At 34.1% G+C, this 12,732-nt stretch overlaps 1 protein-coding gene across 1 annotated transcript; it reads right to left on the reverse strand.

Annotated features, from left to right (window-relative positions):
• Nucleotides 1-292: 292 nt before the first annotated feature.
• LOC115987702 (uncharacterized oxidoreductase At1g06690, chloroplastic) lies at nucleotides 293-8,440 on the reverse strand. The gene is made up of 10 exons (XM_031111297.1): nucleotides 8,026-8,440; nucleotides 3,507-3,598; nucleotides 3,370-3,410; nucleotides 3,112-3,276; nucleotides 2,974-2,996; nucleotides 2,778-2,849; nucleotides 2,474-2,641; nucleotides 1,318-1,400; nucleotides 1,176-1,238; nucleotides 293-645 (listed from the first exon to the last, which is right to left on the reverse strand). Exons 1-10 carry the CDS (start codon nucleotides 8,258-8,260, stop codon nucleotides 460-462), a joined length of 1,128 nt encoding a protein of 375 aa, XP_030967157.1. The 5' UTR covers nucleotides 8,261-8,440; the 3' UTR covers nucleotides 293-459.
• Between the last annotated feature and the right edge of the window lie 4,292 nt (nucleotides 8,441-12,732).

Genomic DNA, 12,732 nt, shown 5'->3' on the forward strand with positions numbered 1-12,732 from the left:
TAACATCTCGAGTTTGTTAGACTTAATTTTGCTATAGCAACTCGAGATTTACAAACTTGATTTCTCCCTGGAAATCGAGTTTTTAAGACAAGATTTGCTAGCAAAATCGAGCTTATCAAACTCGAGATGTTAGTTTCTTAAATAGTTTGGAAACTATGTTAACTAACAAAATTGTTTGAAAAAAAAATGTTATTTTGAAAAGAAAAAAAATCTAGTGGTTATTGGTAAATGAAAAAGTGATATTAATGATGAGTTTAGATGAAAACCAATAAAAAGTTGGACACATCAACAATTTGTAAAAATGTTGTAAAATAATTTGTGACTGTAACGTTACTCTATTTTATAAGCCTAAACACATCACAGCAAGTGTTTGCTTGGTGATCATTCATATACAAAAGTGTAGTCCATTATACATTTCTAACTAATTTTAGTAAGTTTAGTTGCATGCCTGTATAAAAATTACAAGTTCTCAACAGGGAAACCGGTTACAGGTCTGATCTCTGAGGCCAGAGAGCGCAGCTCATATATTTCTTCATCAGCAAGCCTCCAGCCTAGTGCACCTGCAAATTCCTCAGCTTGCTCTGCTGTTTTGGCTCCAGGTATTGGCACAACATTCTCCTGTGCTATAAGCCAGTTGAGGGCTACCTATAGAGAGAAACCCTATTCTTAGTAAACCTCAGCATCACAAATCAGTCATGTAAATCATTTGGAAACCCAAGAAGCCTCGTAGTATTTTCAGGAATTTTGTCAATGATAAAACTATTGTTATGTAGTTTTACTGTTTGATGAGAGTTTACAGTAATAATCTGCTTGACTCAAGCCACTGAAGATGGACTAGATAAAGGGAAACCAGACTAAAGTTGTTTGAGATGTAAGGTGTACATATGTAAACGAAATGAATGGGAAAATGGAACTCATTATCTGTGTCTGATACTTGTGTATGTACCCTAGCACAGCTTAAGTTGCTAAAATAAAGATTTGTTGGCTAAATTGGTCTTGCTAATTCCACAACAGGCTTGAGACAACAAGCTTCTATGGTGATGACTGACGCATTAGTTTCTTGGCTAAATTGCTGTTGCTTATTCTTCAACAGGCTTGAAACAACAAAACTTAGACCTTCTATGGTGATGACTCATGATTATAAGATATGTGCTATTCAAAGGACAGAAACAAACCTGTGTGGGAGTTTTACTGTAGCCCTCTCCTATTTCTCTGATTCTGTTCAGCAGAGGTTGAAGCTGCACAGCACAAAAGTATATCAACAATTCATTTGGAACTTAAAGGTAATGGATTTTCATAATGTTTCACAAGTCTTACCCTTGTTAGAAACTCAGGAGTGTAAATCCGGCTTCTAGGACCGGCTGGTGGATTTTCTGGCGAATACTTTCCCGTAAGAACACCTGCAAATGTTAAAAGATTATATATCATTGCACTTCTGACATTATATAGTCTAATTATATACCACATTCAGCCTACACTATATCAAACCTGGACCAGGCTAAACGATCAAACTACAACATGTAGTCTAGGAGCACCCAACTTAAAGTAACAAGATGTGTGCAAATAAACTGAAGAGCTTATAAGATTAGAAGTATAACGTATCATTGTAGACTTCTCTATATGGTAACCATATTGTTTTCCCCGTTCTGCTTTCAACATGTTGGCATCTATCGTCCTTTTTTTCTTTTTCAAACAAATTTATCAGAGACCACAAATTTTGATGGGTGATTAAAAGATGTATAACTTGTGAATTGGATTATAATGGCACAATAAGGGTTTGACTTTAAAAAGCAAACTGTATGCCAATAAAAAGAAAAAAGAAAAACACCCATCACCTATTGTCCCACTGACTTATGTATCAACATTTGCTGGGCAAGGTAAATATTCCTATTTTATCTACAGTTAAAAGCAACTATACTCAACTGTAACAAATGCAAAACTGAATATGTTATCAGAAGATACATATGCAGGGGCATGTGCAAGCATGCACTCACATATATAGAGGAAAAGTAATAGATCAACAAATGTACTTAAAAAAACAGCAACAATAGAAACCACAGAGATAAGAAAATCAAAATGTTGAAGAAAAGAAATGCCTGATGTTGAATTCTAGGGAAAGCCATTTCAACCTCAGATAAAACTTTTGCTTTTTAAATTTCCAATTGAGTTGCTCAGGTGTTTATATCATTGATCGTCACCATTGAATACATGATGGGACGCCTAAGATGCATTGAAATGAGAGTTTTGCTTTTTAAATTTCCAATTGAAATGCTCAGGTGTTTATATCATTGATTGTCACCATTTGAATACATGCTGGGACACCTAAGATGCATTGAAATGAGAGTACATTGTTTCTTCTGGCACATCTTACTGCTAATTGGAGCTCATAAAAGACGATTTCAGTGGCTAGGAACTATAACTAGCAAATAAATAAACATAATGGAGCAATACCATAAAAGTGTAGGTTCCTCACCTTGAGCTATTGGTGAATATGCAATCAAAGATATCCCAAGTTCATCACAGGCAACCTTTACACCATTCTCCTCCGGAGCCCTGTATATAAGGCTGTAATTGACTTGGTTTGAAGCCAGTGGGATTCCTCTTTTTTTAAGCTTTTCATATGCATCACGAAGTCGCCTCTCTGAAATAAGGAACAATATTTGCCATCATTCTTTCAGAAAATTGGAAAATAAAATAAAAGGAACTAAAATGATGGTTCAGTGGAAGTTAATTTATGCATGGATTAATCTTCATAACTGTGAATGGTAGAAGTATACCATTGTAGTTTGAAACACCAACAGCCTTCACTAGGCCCTGCTCAACAGCATCTCCAAGACCATCAATATACCCTGAAAATATATTTTCAATGACCCAAGCCTCTTCAGAATTAGGGTTTTTATAAACATCTGATTCTAACAGCTACATGAAGCCAATTGTTCAATTAGATGGTGTACACATGAAGTCATAAACTACCTTCATTCCCCCATACTCCAGGCCTGAAATTATCAAGGAACACTTGGTTAGCTAATGTTGTCTTAAGCTGACAATAAATGAATATTTTCTAAAGAACACGTGAAGCAAAATCACAAAAAGGGCTCATGAAACACAGACCAATGGAGTTGATAGAGTTCCACTGAAGAAACTCCAAGACGACAGAGGGAATCCTTAAGGGCATTGAGGACACTTTGACGGCCCAGTCTCCATGGCAAAGCTGCAAACTTGGTTGCAACAGCAACCTCCACTTTTGGATCCTTTTCTTTCCTTTCCTTAATAAATCTATAACATAGTGTAAAAACCTTAGCAGTTTAATTTATATAAGTACTTGATCTGAATGTAAAAATCTAAAGCAGAATCATAATCAGAACATACCTTCCTAATAGAGTTTCTGAATTTATGGCACCCAATGAGAGCTACAAGAACACAAAATGATAATGTTGTTCAGAAAGCTAACAATTTCACTGCATTTCATGGAGAAAAATGGAAGGATAATAGGACCCCTTTCTCACCCGAGAGCCATAAACTTCAGCAGTATCAAAGAAGGTTATATCACAGTCAACACTAGTATCAAATGCAGCCTTAGCAGCCTTCAATTTTCTATCTGCAGTCATCACAAAGAAAAAGGAAAGATTTCTTCAAACTAGAAATTTAACATCTTCGCCCAACTAAATAACAAAGAATAGCAGATCATCAAATCAACTACAAATGGAAAATCAAATCCAAACTAAGGAAATATAACTTTTGTTCCACTCACGAAGAATAACAAAGAATAATCTTGAATTCTGGTGAATTCATTAATATAAAAAATAAAAATAAAAATGAGAATTCTTTATGTGAAAAATAACCTCACAGAGAAACACCTGCAACAGTTTTACTAATTACCCAAATTCAAGATTCTGGAAACTATTTTATTAAATATATGATATTCTATGTAGGAACACAAACCAGAGGAAATAACCTGTATGAGAAAGACATGAGCTCTAGCTCAAATTACACTTTATCCTCTCACAAGAATGGATGGAGCGTGAGGTCTTGGGTTCAAAACCCATTCAAAAAGAAATAAAGGGAAGAAGAAGAGTACGTGTATAAAAAGATAAATTTTAGCAGGAAAAGCTAATTAAAAACTTAGTTGAAAAAAAAAAAAAAAGCATGAGAAACAATTTGTAGAGACTCAATTGGTCTTATTTAAGGGGGAGATTGTGGATTCAGTTTTAATTACTCATGATTATTTGGATAGAAGCTTAAGGCATGAATTCCAGGATGCAAGCTGTTGTAGGTCTAAGATTATTTTTCCCAAATTGTTCTCTACAGGCAATAATTAGGAGGTCTTGTGGCTAATCACTTAGGCTGGTGTAGAAGGTTATTTCTTTTGTGGCTACTCTCTCTGAATAAATACTGGGAATTAATGGCAGTATTTTTTTTGTCCCAAGAAAAAATTGTGTTAAAAAAGGCTGAGTGATTTCTTAGTACACTTTGTATTAGATTAAAATTTTAAAAATCCATGAGAATTAATTGGTGTGTAAATAACAGGTTAACCATTCAAGGCTAAATCCCTTTATCACAAGTTGAGCAGAACAAAATGAGCTACGCTCAATTGGAAGAGTATCTATTGCATTCCTGCAACTTCTAAAGTACTTTATTGGTTTGACAGTTTCCTTGGGCAAGAATCTCAGTGTGTAGAACCTCATTAAGCATTAGAAGATTATTATGAATTGGTTATGCATCTGCAGGAGCAATGGGGATCAATGGATCATTTTCTACTTCATTTTTCAGTTGCTAGAGATTTTATTTATTTATTAAGCAATAATGAAATTTATTAGAGGAAGGAGACACCTTAAATATTAAGGAATATATAAAAAGGCTCAACTGAAAAACACAAGCTAAATTCTTCTGGTCCATAAAATTTAAAACAAAAAAACCTGGATCTAGACAAAAGCGAACATCCAACCATACTATAATGTCAAACATACATATTTAGGCTAACGCGTGGAAAGTTCAACTAATTTAAAGGTCCTAATGTTCCTCTCCCTCCAAATAGTGAATATTACCTATAGAGGAGTAGTAATTCATACATGTCCATTACCTTTTTGTCAAAACAAAACCTTGCAACAAAACTGTACATCAATTGTCTGCATAAACATCACATGATTAACCCCAAATAAACAGAAGACAATATAACATAACTCTATAGCAACCGAATAATGGAGCAATACATGCTCAACATATTTGCCACTAGGCTTACTCATACAACCCCAAATTACAATGATCATAAACCTTTTAATGAGATTATCCAAAGCTAAAATCCTAACCAAGGAAGTATGGAATCCAAAAAAAGCTTCATACATAGGAACTTTGCTATGCCATATATGTTAAGAATATCTGTCAAGATGCACTAGTCAAGCATTGCTGTTGCTTTGACTGTGCATTGCTTCAATATTGATCACAGGCTGAGGTGTACTCTGTTGTATTCCATCACGAGTTAATTGAGTTATTCACATTTGTTTATTAGGCTTGACAGATTTAGTTAGAAGATCAGATTTAGTTAGAAGATTAGTTAGTTGTTAAATGGTTGTTGGGCTGTTAGAACAGATTGTTAGCTTAACCAAGTACATTGAACTCTTGTATAAATTGGCTCATTGGCCTCAGTTAGTATGCAGATTACTCAGTTCAGCTTTTCTCTTGCTTTCTTTTCTCTCTTTTCTTGAAACTTTTTTATGCCCTTCCCATGAAACACCACCTCCTTAGATCCTCACAGAACATAATAAAAAATCAAGGTCAAATTTACAAATATGCTTGAGCTTCCAAAAGAGAGACTACTGGTTCTAATTTTCAATCCTTAAAAGCACAACACAAATAAACTTAAGAACCCTTAAATGAACCATCTTCAGATAAGTCTAAATAAGAATAAACAGAAGCATCACTTATCTTAAACAATTAAAAATATATCAGGATAATAGTCTTTGAAGGCAACATCCTGCACCACACATATTTCCAAAAGCAAATTTCCATACCATCCCCACCTGAAATTTGCAATCCAGAAAACCAATTCCAGCCTCCTTTGTACTTATCCAAAGGCTAAACCTATAAGGTATTCTGATGAAATCTGTCGGTCTACTCTATCCCTTGGACTCCCTGTATTACCATAATTTTTTGATAATTCAATAGATACAATGGGGGAGAGAAGATTTGAACCCTGAATGTCTTTATTGGAAACGCCAGGAGATGCCAACCATTTGAGCTACAAGGCTCTTGGCAACCATAATTAAGTGCGTCAAAAAATGATATCTTTCTTTAACAAAATGCCCCAACCATTTATGCAACAAATCTTAGTTGAAGTGCTTAATTTGCCTACTGTAATTCATCCATATCTGAGAGTGGAATAAACACATTCCAATCCAGCAAGTGAAATTTAAACTCTCACCAATCCTCCCAGTATAATTTTTTGCTTCAATTTACCAAACTGTTAGCCATGCGACAAAAGTTTAGTGAAATTGAAAGAAACAAATATGTGGGTAAGCAAAAAAAAAAAAAAAACTCTTGATAAAAATAATTTCCATTCGGAAATAATTTAAGGTATGGAACAACCCTAAAAGCAAAAAATTGCAGCCAACTCCATCAACATTCCCCACTTGGACCAATTAACTTTTTACCTAGTTAACCCTCAAACTTGATACTGCTTCAAAGCATAAAAGAACCAACCCATATTTACAGCAGTCAAAATCATTGTCACTAAGAACGATGCTATAATCTGCTAGAGGCAAATGTAATAGATTTGAATCTCCTCCAGAACCCCTCACAACCTGAAACCCAGAAACAGCCCCCATTCCACTTCCGTTATAAGTATATTGTCATGAATTTTCATGGTTATAATGAATAATTAAGGTGATAGTGGATCAAGTTGCCTAAATCCTCTGGAGATATTGAAAAAAAACCATATAGGCAGCCATTAACCAACACTGAAAATATAACAGATATATGCAAGAGAAAATCCATTTCTTCCGTTCTCTCCCAAAAATATATATATTAAAAAAATAAAAAATAAAAACGGATTTCCTAAGCAAGGAAATTAAACAACCTTAATTTATGTGATCATAGGCCTTCTTAATATCCAAATTAAAAGTAACTCTAGGGGTATGACTCATGATTATGCAACAACTGAAAGGATGGAATCCAAAATCTTTCTTCCGTAAACGAAAGTGTTCAGCAATTCCAAAATAATTTTCCCCAAAATCCTATTGAGTCAGTTATCCAATACCTTAGCCAGAAGTTTGTACAAACTTCCTATGAAGCTAACTGGCAAAGACATCTAATGTTACGAGCCCGGACAGTTTTGGAATAGGCAAAGACCACTTGGTCTTTCCTGCAAATTTTGAATAATTTAAACTTTTGAGCTAATCTTTTCGTTTAATTTAAAGTTAGTGAAAAAAAAAAAAAAAAAAACACGTTTTAAACATTCACTTTCATTGCAAAAGCATACATTGCATCAAACAACTACATCAAAGGTCACCTAGGATAAGTAGAAAAAAAAAGGACAAATGTGGCAATCTGGGAACTCTAAATCGTAAAGTTTCTTGTTAAAGAAATCGAGGGTCAATCCTAGTCAAGGCACAAGTATGTTAAATAACCCGAATTTATGTTCATTATATCTAATCCTACTTGGAGTGCAAATAAAGTAATCATAATCCTACTTGTAGTTCAAACATTGTCGGTTGTTTATTGTAAGTCGTATTTAGCCTGCTATAAATAATACCCATGAATGGATTTATTGTAATATACATAGCTTAATAGTAAAGATGTAAGACATCAAAGGTTTTCCATTGTGGATGTAGGTCTCCAAGGTCAAACCACATTAATTCTGGTTTTTGTGCATTCTCTCTGTCTTCTTTATTTTCTTCTTTCATATTTTCTCAAACACTTTATACTGGTATCACAGCTATGTCTCATCTTTTCTTTTCTAACATGGCAAATAAAATGACATAATAATTTCTTAAATGAAAGATTTTCTGAGTGAATTTTGAAGGGACTTACCATCCCATTCAAAGTTGTTCCAATAGCTGGTGTCACCCCAAGACCAAGCTCCAATCCCAAGCCTTGTGACCTTCAATTCAGAGGCCCCCAACTTCAGCTTCTCTTCCTCTGACGATTTCAAAGCAGCGAAGTCCTCAGAGGCGACGCCTCTTCTTACTGTTGTCGTGTGAACTCTCCTATTCCCATGACTGAAAACACGAAAAAAGCATGTAGCACTGCTAACTTGCAATGCCATTTCGTTTCTTAAATACGAAAATCTTTTCAAAACAGAGCACAGGTTTGATTCCTGAAGAATTGGAGAAAGAAATCGAATGGATGGTTGGCGCGTGAGCGTGTAGACGAAGACGCAAATTTTTGAAATCCAGAGAAACAGAAATGGTTGTCAAAAGTTGGGTACACGTCAGAAGGTGCTTTATTTGGCCAGACTCCTCCACACGATATTTTCACACGATATTTTCACTGGAGGCTTTTTGGTACATTTGGTACACTAAATGAGAATTATGATAAGAATTTTAATATTTATTTATAGGAATAAAATGTGTTATAATGTAATAACTAAACCTATTCATTAGTTTGGTTGTGAGTTATAACATTAGAATGAAATTTAACATTTATTTTAGGAAATTTCTTACTTATACAATTATATTTCCTTAAAAATTGTTATTTTTAAATTTAGGAGAGAAATGTGTTATTTTTTATAATTTTTTATTTTTATAATTGTTAAATGTATATGGAAAGTTTGTTTACTTGGAAATATATTAAGTTTTGAAATTATTGCACTTACTAAGGAATAGCTAATACAACCTTTTAAAGAGGAATAATTATTCCTCATTTTGAAGAATAGCTATTCATATGGAATGATTATTCATTGTAATAAAAATATAATCAAACTAAAGAATAACTAAACCATAGGAATAACTATTACATTACAGTGCCTATTACAGTCTACCAAACATGCCCTAATTCTACAACTTTGTCAAAAGTTTTTTTATGGTTCGATAAGAGATATGAGATTCAAACCCCTCCTATACCAAAAATTGATTGGTGTATTGGTGATAAAGAGGTATTATTAGGAGCAGATATCATAAGTTAAAACTCCAAAAAAAAAGAAAGTTTTAGTGGTAGTTGGTCGGTCCACTATTAAAGTGATGTGGCTTCAATCGCAAATTCCCAATAGGTCATGTTAGGGCTTTTGTTGTGATTTATTTTATATTTATTAAGATTTTGTTGTTATTGGTTTATAATAAAAGTCATGAAAATAAAAGTTTTATATATATATATATATATATTAACTTGATATATTTTTTTTCTTCAGAAGGTTGATAATAGTTGTTGATTTAGGATGAAAGTGATAAAAATAGTGTATAGCATTACTCATCTAATATCCATATTTAATAAGCTGCAATATTGTATACGTTTGATTTTTTAATGAATATCTAATTATTTATTGGTTTTGTTTCAAAAAAAAAAAAAAAAAAAAGCTCTCTAGGCAAATGTATTAGCCTATATTGGCAAAAATATTATTTTAGTCTCTACATTTTAGTAATAGTTAATTTAGTCCATGTTATTTTTAACTTACGTTAAATTTCTATTAGTAAATTTACGGTAGAGATCAAATTGATTGCAAGTTGAAAATAATAGAGACCAAACTGAATAATACCAAAATGTATGAACTAAATTGATTGTAATCACAAAATGTAAGGATCAAAATAGTATTTTCCCTAGATATGTTTGGTTGGTGTTTTTCAAATGCGTTTCTAGCACTTAAAAGCAAAATCGTATGAGAGCCATTAATAAACTTGTTTGATTGACTATTTTCAAAAAACATCTTTAAATTAAGGCCAAAATACACTATTAGAGCATTCACATCAGCCTCTCTAGCAGTTTAACTAAACTAATCCCAAAAACTCCACTTTTATTATTTTAGCAAATAGACACGTATAACAGCCTCAATATTTATTTCTCTACTCTATTCAAGTATTATTTGTTCTGTGTGAAAATAAATAAATAATTCTTTTTCTCTTCCTCACCACTTTGACAGCAACACATTACACACTTTTAACAACACCACCACCCAACCCACTTGCACCACCGTTCATCACCAATTACCCTTCCCACCACATGCACACCATTCATTGCTAATCACAAACATTCACTATAAACAAAATCACAAACTAGTGAAATCACAAAACCATCAAAAAATCATAAACCCAATGAAACCACAAACCCCAGCACCGTCGAACCAAACCACATCTACCACAAAAGTCAAACTTAAAATAAATAAAAACCTAGCAACCGCCACACCCACCATCAAAGCCACCACACCCACCTCACAAACCAAACTGAAAATCAACAAAAACCCAACAACCATCGCATTCACCATGAAAATATCCCTACAAACCCAAATCTGCCACATCTACTAGCACTGCCAGATCGTAACATCTACCGCCACCACCAAATTGCGACAAAACTAGCACCGCCACCACCGATGAGATAGGAGAGAAAGAGAGAGATGAAGGGTCAAATGATGAGAGAGAGAGAGAGAGAGAGAGAGAGAGAAACAGTGTCATGCAGAGAAAGAAAGAAAAGGGAACAAAAAAAAAAAAACATTTTTATTAGTAGTAGTAAGGAAGTATGACTCGCTGGTTGTGGCGAGTCAATGCTCAATGTTAAATATTTTTGGTAATTTGTTGAGACTAATGTGTGAGTTTTTTGCTAAGATTTTAATATAGGGCTAGTTTGACTAGCCTAATGCGAATGCTCTTAGTCCCTAAAGTTTACCTAGTGAGCATTTTTGGTTCCTAGAGTTTCAAATAAGCGCTATCAGAACCTTAAGTTTAAAAATTGAGCATTGCTAGTCCCTCTAGTAACTTCTTTTTTCTTTTTCTTTTTTTTTTTGAGAGGAAACGATAGTAAACTTTATTCATTCAATATCATGCTATACAATGGGAAAGAGAAAAGATGAGCATTCTTCTAACCAAATGGTCTCCTCATTCTCTTTTGTAACTTTAGCTAGAGCTAGAGCAACACAAATACAATACATCTTAAAAAAAATAATAAAGGATATACTAACAAATTGTCACAAATCAGCTTAATATCCTTCAAGATCCATGCCACTTCTAAAGAACACATCTTATCTGAAAGAACAATTTATTTCGGCAATTCTGATCATCCAACAGGCCACACACAAAACTTCAAACATAGGTTCTAAATAGTCGCTTAAAAGATTTCCAAAAAGAAGCTTGAAGCCAAACAATTTGTGCAAAAGGAACATTCCCATAGCAGGTAATTTCAGCTACTTTAGAACATGGAACACATGAAAATTAGTTTGAGAATTTCCTAGATTAGAGGTTGAAGTCATGCTATCTTTGGAAGCATCATCAACGTATATTAAGTCTAGTTTCACAGAGAAACAAAACTTGGGGACCTTTTTCAATTGATAAAACAACTGCCTATGGGATCCCAAGCCCATGACAATTGAGGCTAAGAGTTTTCATGGTTTGGAAGGGAGTTGAGTACCAACCCCAGTGATGGGAATAGTTGTGTTTCTTAACTTTCCCTGTTGCTTGTTTCTTGCGTTGTGAATTGGTCTCAAAGTATAGAGTATCACTAGAAGCATCGAGAAATCATTTGGAAGAAAAAGAAATAAAATTACTTGGGTTAATTGTAACCAAAATTGCCTTATTCCAAATAATAAGAGGCTGTTTGGAAAAGGGCTAACTCATTACTCAAAATTCATCACTTAAAACTTATTACTCATATCTCAAAACTCTATCTCACCAACAACCTAAAACTCAAAACTCTTTGATTGGTTCATAACTCAGAATTGTGTTCCTTTTCACTTTTTCCCTTTTTTAGTGGAGTCCACACCCTGCCAAGTATTCAGAACGGTAACTTGCGTGTCCTCTCAGCCAATATAAAAATTGTTTAAAAACAATTTCCTTCTCTCCCACACACTCCAACTCCAGCATTTCATCAAATACCCTTCTTCCCAAATCTCCAACACTCTCCAAATCCATCTCCAGCGCCTCCCACACACTCCGATTTCCATCTCTAACACATTCCATCAAATACCCATCTCCCTAATCTCCCACACACTGCGAATTCCATCTCTAGCACATTCCATCGAATACCCATCCCCCAAATACCTATCTCCAGAAAACAGAGAGACCTATGTCCTCATTTAGGTTGCAGACCCATCTTCAACAAAGTTTGAAGCTTCTATCCTTCTCCAGCAAAAGTCGAAGACCATCTCTAGCAAAAATAGAAGATTATCAGTGAGTTTTTTTTTCCCTTTCTTAGTCGTAGTGCTTTGTTAGTCTTGATTTTATTTTCTTTCTTTACCCCGAAAGGAACACCGAAATTCATGAATGGGTTCCAAAACATTCTGGTCTACTTGCTTCATTATTTTCCCCTCATCTCTTTTTTCATGATTTATGACTTCATGACTACTGAAAATTGTGTTTTAATTTCGTTTGTGTAGGTTGAATTTGTTTAGCTTTCGGTGACTATGCTCTGAGGTCAGGAATGTGGGTATTTGGTTTCTTGTAACTATGCTATGAGTTTGTCTAGATTGTTCTTGTGTGATTTTGCCCCTGTGGTTTTGTTTGGTTGAGATGCTTGCTGCGGTGACATTGGTTGTTTTGAAATTTGAAAGGAATCTGTAGTCCTATATTCTTGCATAATCTATTTTCTTCCATCATTCAC

The sequence above is a fragment of the Quercus lobata genome, chromosome 4 (genome assembly GCF_001633185.2).
Source record: "Quercus lobata isolate SW786 chromosome 4, ValleyOak3.0 Primary Assembly, whole genome shotgun sequence".
In the NCBI taxonomy this organism is placed as follows: Eukaryota; Viridiplantae; Streptophyta; class Magnoliopsida; order Fagales; family Fagaceae; genus Quercus; species Quercus lobata.

Coding starts and splice junctions, on each gene's coding strand:
- LOC115987702 (XM_031111297.1), bottom strand. CDS start 8,260: ATGGCATTGCAAGTTAGCAGTGCTACATGCTTTTTTCGTGTTTTCAGT. Junction 2,997..3,111: donor GAACTCTATCAACTCCATTG/GTCTGTGTTTCA, acceptor TGATAATTTCAG/GCCTGGAGTATGGGGGAATG. Junction 2,642..2,777: donor TGGTGTTTCAAACTACAATG/GTATACTTCTAC, acceptor TCCTTATTTCAG/AGAGGCGACTTCGTGATGCA.